General features: G+C 42.2%; 1 protein-coding gene across 1 annotated transcript in view; it reads right to left on the reverse strand.

Annotated features, from left to right (window-relative positions):
• Positions 1–141: 141 nt before the first annotated feature.
• Positions 142–7,500, reverse strand: part of LOC125034950 (serine/threonine-protein kinase mph1-like) — a 10,845-nt gene continuing 3,486 nt past the window's right edge. The window contains exons 4-9 of the mRNA XM_047626996.1: positions 5,872–7,287; positions 5,420–5,568; positions 4,295–4,461; positions 3,040–3,164; positions 2,488–2,580; positions 142–411 (exon numbers count right to left, since the gene is read on the reverse strand). Of these exons, the coding sequence (XP_047482952.1) occupies positions 142–411; positions 2,488–2,580; positions 3,040–3,164; positions 4,295–4,461; positions 5,420–5,568; positions 5,872–7,287 (2,220 nt within the window). The remainder of the gene's footprint in view (positions 412–2,487; positions 2,581–3,039; positions 3,165–4,294; positions 4,462–5,419; positions 5,569–5,871; positions 7,288–7,500) is intronic.

A 7,500-nucleotide genomic window follows, 5' to 3' on the forward strand; every position in this document is an offset into this window, starting at 1 on the left:
ATAAAATAAGTTGTATGCATTAATCAACATGACAGATTATTCCTATATAAAATCTAATACAAAATTAACATGGATTAAAATGCCGATCAAAAAACACAAATCCTCTGAAAGTCCACCAACTTACCGAAGAAAATTTTCCCCTTAAGCTAATTTGGGGTGACTGCGACAGCGCTGGGGAAAGGAATTTGGGGGGCCCGGGTTTTCCCTTTCTGGATTTTCCCCTTTTCCCCCTGGCTTGGCTGTTAGATATGGGTGTTCTAACAACTCAGAGATGCTAGGACGTTTTCGCTGATCAAATTGCAAGCACAGCTGCAACACCTCTAACAAGAGTTTATTCTCAATTTCGGGGAAGTTTATTTTAGTATTAGGATCAGAGATTGCAGACAGCTTTTGAAGGGGGTTGCTTATATGCTGGAACGGTGTACGGCCTTTTTCCCAAAATTATACAAAAATAAAACCCTTTAATGCCCAAAACATCTGATTTCACCCCCAATCTAAAAAAGAAAAATAATATTAGATCAATGAATGAGTATGAGGAGAGGGAGAGGGGGGGGAGGGAGGGGAAGAGGGGAGAGAGAGAGAGAGAAGGGGGAAAAGAGAGAGAAAAGAGAGAGAGAGAGGGGGGGGGGGGGGGGGGGGGGGGGGGGGGGGGGGGGGCAGGGGGAAGGGGGAGAGGAGGGGAGGGGGAGGGGGAGGAGGGGGGGGGGGGGGGGTGAGGGAAAGGGGGGGGGGGGGGGTGGGGAAAAGGGGGAGGGGGGGGGGGCGGGGTGAGGGAGGGAGGGGTAGGGGGAGGGGAGAGTGGAGAGGAAGAGAGAGAGGCGATAGATGGGAAGATTAAGAGAGAGAGAGCCGCTGTCCTTTCGCTCTCTCGCGCGCGCTGGTCCCTCTCTGCGGCTCTCGCTTCCCTCTCGCTCGCTGCGCGCTCTTCCTCGCGCTGCCGTCGCGCGTCTCTCCCTCGCTCTCTCTCTGCTGCAGTGCTCAGCTCCTGCTCGCTCTCTCTCTCGCTTCCGCGGCTCCGCGTCTCTCTCATGCCGCTCGGCTGCGCTCTCTTCTCTGCTTCCGCTCGCTGCGCGCTCTCTCTCGTCCCTCGCTCGTCTCTTCTTCCTTCTCGCTCTCTCTTCTCTTCCTCTCCTCTCTCTTCCGGCTCTCTCTCGCGCTCTCTGCGCCTCGCTGCTCTCTCTCTCCTGCCGCTCTCGCGCGCTGCTCGCGGCCTGCGGCTCTCGCGCTCTTCTCGGTTGCCGCGTCGTCCTCTCTCTGCTCTCCTCCTTCCTTCCGCGTCTCTCCTCACTCTTCCTCGTCTCTCTCGTCTCTTCCTCCTCTCTTCGCTCGTCTCCCTCTCTCTCTTCGCTCTCTCTCTCGCGCTCTCCTCGCTCTCTCTCTCTCTGCTCTGCTCGTGCTCTCTCTCGCGCTCTCCTCTCTCTCTTCGCTTCCCCTCTGGCCTTCCAGCGCGCTTCTTTCGCTGTCTCTGCTCTCTGTTCTCTTCTTCGCTCTTCCTCGCTCTTCCCACTCTCTCCCTCTCTTCGCTCACTTCCTCTCTCTCTCCGCTTCCTCTCTTCTCTCTGCTCTCGCTCTCTCTCTCTATCTCGCTCGTCGGCTTGGCGTGTGCGTGTTGGCTTTCTGGTCGTTCTTTCTGTCTGGCTTGCTTTCTTTCTTTCTTTCTTGTTTTCACTCTCTCTCTGTCTTTCTTACGTTCGTTCTTTCTTTGTCTTTTCTCTCTCTTTCTTTCTGTACTTACTACTGTCTTCCTTGCACCTCTCTTTCCTTTCTCTTGCTCTTCTCTTTCTCCTTTCTCTTTCTCTCTTCTCTCTCTTGCTGCCTTTCGCTTTCCCTCTGCTGTCTGCTTGTCGTCTTTCCCTCCTCTCTCCTTCTCTTCTTCTCTGCCTCTCTCTTCTCTCTCTCTCTCTCTCTCTCTCTCTCTGTCTCTCTCGCGCTCTCTCTCCTCCTCTCTCTCTCCTCTCTCGCTCTCTGTTCGTTCTTGCTTCTTGCTTGGCGGTCTTTCTGTGCTGTCTTTCTGTCTTTCTTACTTTCGGGCTGTCTTTCGTTGATCTTTCATGCCCCTCTGCCCCGAAAATTTCCCCCCCCACCCTAAACTATCCCGCACAACACACACCACAGAATACATACCCAACGCCCCCTCTCAACCCTAATAAAAACACCCCACCACCACACACCAGCCCTATCCAGCGCCCCACATTCCCCCAGGACCCTCAAGCCACACTCCTCCCCCCACCCAGGCCCCCACTGCTCAACACGTCCCCACCCCACCCCCGCACCTTAACTCACACCCCTCCGCTGCCTGCCACACCGTCAGTTCGGTAGTCATGAGGGACCTGTGTTGCTATGACAAATCTCATCCTAGACGCCACGCAGGATACCGAAAACTCTAGTCATCCCACCCCAAGCCATACCCATCTTATTAATACACTTACCAACAACAGAAAAAGCGAAATCACTTGTACCATTCAAAGGGGCATCCACATACCTTACCTGTTGACGGGTCCCCCTAGAACGACCATAGATAAATGGAGCCTGACAGCCCAACCACAAAGATTCTGGGCTCATATAATTAAAGGTTCCAGCCTGAAAAAATCAAGTCAACATTAGTCCATTAGTGTAATTTTCATATATATAAACATGTGTATTCATGTTTTATATGTAAATATATCTAAAATGTGTATGCTTGTGTGCAAATGTTGTATATGTATGTAAAGATATACAGAGGAATATAACCAGGTAGACAAATATATTCCTGAAATTTCTTAAAATTACTCTTATGATACTACTAAGCTGTCAATGTTAATCTAAGACAGCAGTTCTCAAGCTGTACGTCATGAGAAACAAGTATGTAGCAACTACCTTACAATGTCATGTATTTCTTAGATATGAAGTTGTCTTTGAAAATATTGCTTTACTGTGAAAATGTAGGAAGTTCAGATCAGTCTAACAAATGTTATTTGCAAAGCTTTATCATTTTTTTAAAACCCCACATTCATTATACTTTTGGCATATCTGGTTTGTACTTAAGTAATGATACCTTACCTGACTATCCTTGATCACACTAGTCATGTCTTGCTGAATGGAGGATGCAATACCAAAGTCAATCAGCTTTACAGTCTCATTTACAAGCAGAAAGTTGGCAGGCTTAAGATCCGAGTGAATGATACCTGGAAACAAAAACATTATGGACATCAACAAAGGAATGCAATAAAATAGCAATTCACATCCATCATTTACCAGCATCTGGCATATGATGAAAGTAGGTTACGTCACATTTAAATTTTGTAATTTTGCACCTTTGTCACGTTTGTTTAGAAATTACTTACACTCCAATGAAAATTACATATAGGACTATGACAGAATGAAGGGTTGAAATAAAGTGTGCGATATGTTTAAAACATGGAATTTTTGTGATTTATGTTGAGGTAGGAGTCGGACTCCAGCAACACCAAATTCTTTCCGACTCCAACTCAACAGCCCTGATATCTACATTTATGCAAAAGAAATTTGAAAATTTAATTGATTAACCCCTTGGATCTAGGTAACATGACCATCCCGTCATCAAAAAAACTTGGCTGAGGGTCGGGTGACATGTATATGCTGCCAAGAAAAATCTGGCTGAGGTGGCAGGCATATGCCATCACGAGAATTTCCACTGAAGGCAATGTTGAGAGGACAATTAGATTTAGGAAGGGGCTCTTGCATTGTCCATAAGTAAATGAGTATGGAATGTATCATCTGTAAGCCATGACTGGAAGAGCATCAGCTCCAGAGAGAGCACTCTTTCCTCTAGCATCAGCTGCCCCACCTCTTTTCTTAACATACTATGTACAAAATTCAAATCATTATAATACATGGCATGTAAGAAAAAACACCTCTACTCCATTTCCCTAAAGGAATTATATAGATGTCTCCCATCATTGGTCACATCTCTGTTGGTCTGTCACTCTCCTCTCCCTATTCCTCTTGGTCTATCGATCTTTCTGTCTATCTCTATAACATTTTCCCACTTTCACACAATGGCTAAATAATTCTAGGATATACAAGCATAAGACATACAGTACATTTTCTGTGTCAGTATAAGCTTTACAAATAATCGAAGATCAAAATTGGCCTTTCTAATATGTAACTTTGATGGCTGCTAACTCAGTAGCAAGGCCAAGAAACTGTGGCTTTTCAAGGTTAACTTTGGATTTAAACAAGCCTTTTTTTTAATTCCATCAGGCTATCAAATTGTCAATTAATAAGCCACTAAATATCATATTACATAAAATACTAACAGGAATTAAACACTAACCTTCCTGGTGGATTGCCTGTACAGCCAACAGCATGCCCTGCCAGTAATGTTGGATTGTAAATGGTGAGATCGGTTTGGCATTTTTACCTCGAGCACTATTCAAGATAGATGACAGGTCCCTGTTTCCTTTTTCCATAACTAGTTTCAGGTAAATATCACTAAGTTCACTGAAAAAAGGAAAATGTATAAAATATTTTGGTTACATTGAATCAAATAATATTCTGAAAATCTGGGATAAGTTCTAACTTACACGGAAATGACATCATATGCTGCTGTTCATCAAGTAAATAGTAAAGCCAATTTGCTCTCAAAACTTCAACATAATTATGCACCTAGGCTTTTAAACTTGACAGGTAAGCAATGGAATTACTAGTTACTTCCCACTTAAGATTTTAAAAGTATGAAAGTAAGTGGAGCCCTTTAAAGCATCTATAATTTTGCCCTGTGCTGGAATATGCTTTAAGGTTTCTTAAGGTGGTTAACAATTTTGTTTTTATAGATTTCTAGTATATTTATGTGATAAGCTTGACTGACTTGATGGAGACCTCAATCATATCAAAATAGAAGCAAATAGTTTTAACCATGAAATGGAAACCCAAAATTCATGAACTTTAGCTATTCTTACTGTATTTGTTTCATGGCATACATTAAAAATCAAAAGAAATAATGAATATGTACAGACAGACAGACACCCAAGCAATGTTATAGACATTGAAATCAAACAAACCCCAAGTTTTCCTTGTTTTTCCTGTGTTCCTTGTCACACCCACTCTTGCCTGCTTTCTTTATCAACACCAAACTTGGTCAATGAATAAGTTTTAGGTCTATATTATATACTTGACATGATGTTCTTAAACAATGCCGTGCTAAACTACAGGCTACAAAAATACCATACTGGATACACAGAACAAATTGATTTTGGTTTGCACTGCATCTGAGAACAGCAGAAGCCAAGGACTGGCCCAGGTGTTAGTAACTTTAAGAACTGCAAAATTCAGTTAACCAGTCTAATGCATTCCCTAAGCATTTAAAATAAGAGTTTACTGTATATTGTAAGACAAGGAGAGACAACAGGGAGACATCTTTTTTTTGGTTACTCTATAATCTAGAATACTTCATACTTACAAGTCATACAGCTGAATAACCTTATCGGACCACTGCAGTCTGTGAAGTATGTCTATTTCATTCTTATAAGAATGAAGAGTGGCTTCATCTACACCCTCAAGTTCAACAACTTTAATTGCCTTCACTCTACGTGTGTCAAGATCCAGTACCTGTATAGATATCCTCAATTAAGTAATTCAACATTACAAAAATATATGAATATACTGGAAAAGGGAACTCATGTATGGTACATTATACACAAGTAATCACTTGTGAAATATTTATTAAACCTACAGTCTATATAGATCTTGATTCCCTTTTCTTTCTAAAAAGCTAGTAAACATCATTAATATAACACATCTACAAAGCAAGACAATGTCCAGAAATATATTCATTGCATTCTACATTTTAGCCAACAAAATAAACTGAAAAAGTGATAACAAGAACAGTAATATAACATTAGAGTGTCCTACCTCATACACTTTGCTGGATCCGCCTCGCCCAACAATCCCAAGTTTCAGATATTCCTGATTATTGACGACAATGTGATCCATGTGCTGCAGCTTTTGCTTGCTTGAGGGAGTTGGAGGCATTGCTCTGAGCATCTGGCCTGATGGAGTCTGGAACTGCCTAGGCTGTGTTCTATTGATGACTGGTGTTTCTTTGGACTTCATCTCTACAGTGGCAGAGGGACTTTTATTCTTAGTGGTGATTCCTTGAGGCATTGGTTGGCTGGTCTGTGGAACTTTTGATATTTTTGACTGTCTGTACTCATCAGCAGTACTGGAATGAGATGACAGTACAGACTGAGCTGCATTATGGTGCACCTGGGAAACACCACTCTGATGTGGCACTGTTGAGGAATGCTTTGGATGCGCTGAATCAGTACCATCTTTCGCTGATCCTGCACGTGTGCTGATCTCTTCATTGCTTACATTCCTGTGGGGACCTACTGGCACTTCCTTATTTTGCGGAGCTTCTGACTTCTGAGATAATTCACTAAATCCTGTAGAAGGTAATGGTCTAGGTGTTCCTGTTATGCTTGACATTAAATAAGCTTTTTGGGATGGAGCTGAACTCTGTGTCACATGTCCAATGGCAGGATCCGGAGAAACCTTTGAGTGTGAAGCAGACAGTGGCAAGCTGGTCTGTGGAATGTTTTTTTGATTTGGTGTTTGACTGCATTTTGCAAATAAAGACTTCTGTGAGAGATTCAAGTGATCAGAATTTTTAACAACTTTTGTATCAATGCTTTTTAAGAAGTGATCACTTTTCATTTGTTCCTTCTGAGAAACAAGAGGTGTATTAGATAAAATGTCCCTTTCCAGCAATGCCTTCACTGTGTCTCCTGTGTTGCTAACTTCATAACTATACTCGTTAGCAGCTTTTGCTCCTCCCAGATTAAAATCTCCTGCAAGCAAACTTTGGTATTTTGTGTTTTGTATACCTCTTTCTGATGATTTTATCTGTTGGTTCTTGAACACTGATTCTAAAGTATTGCTACATTTTCCCTCCAGAGTTTGAGAACTGAAGATTGGGTTAGTATTTTCTTTATTTGCATGTTTACTCTGGGGCATTTCAGAGAAGTTCATTTGTCTACTTGCAACAGGCTTCACCATTTCTGCAGTTGTCACTCCAGTTGCAGCTTTGAAAATATATTTGTCCCTCATTTCTGGGGTAGAAACAGAGCGCAAAATTTTGCTTGAGGACACTGATAAATGGTGTCTACCATAGTTATTGGGATTTAACTTCTCTCTGTTCTGGGGTGAGACTCTTCCAGAGATTTCTTTTGAATTTAATTCTCCTGTATTCACCTGAGCACTGCTGCCTTCATCAAAACCTGTCTTGTCCTTCCCATGTAGTAGAGAATGAAGTTCTTCTGTTTTTGCCTGCATTTAAATATGTAAACTTAGAATACAAATATTCACTTCTCTTTTAATCTAATCTAAAAGTCTTGAATAAATGGCAATTTAAATGATACTTATAAAAACAAGTCAGTGACATAGCAATACAAAATTCATTAATCTGGAATAACTATGCAGAAAATAACTATTCAGAAAAATAACAAGCTTTGCAGCTATTACAAGTCTATGTACTTAAAA

This window comes from Penaeus chinensis, chromosome 19 (genome assembly GCF_019202785.1).
Source record: "Penaeus chinensis breed Huanghai No. 1 chromosome 19, ASM1920278v2, whole genome shotgun sequence".
Taxonomy (NCBI): Eukaryota; Metazoa; Arthropoda; class Malacostraca; order Decapoda; family Penaeidae; genus Penaeus; species Penaeus chinensis.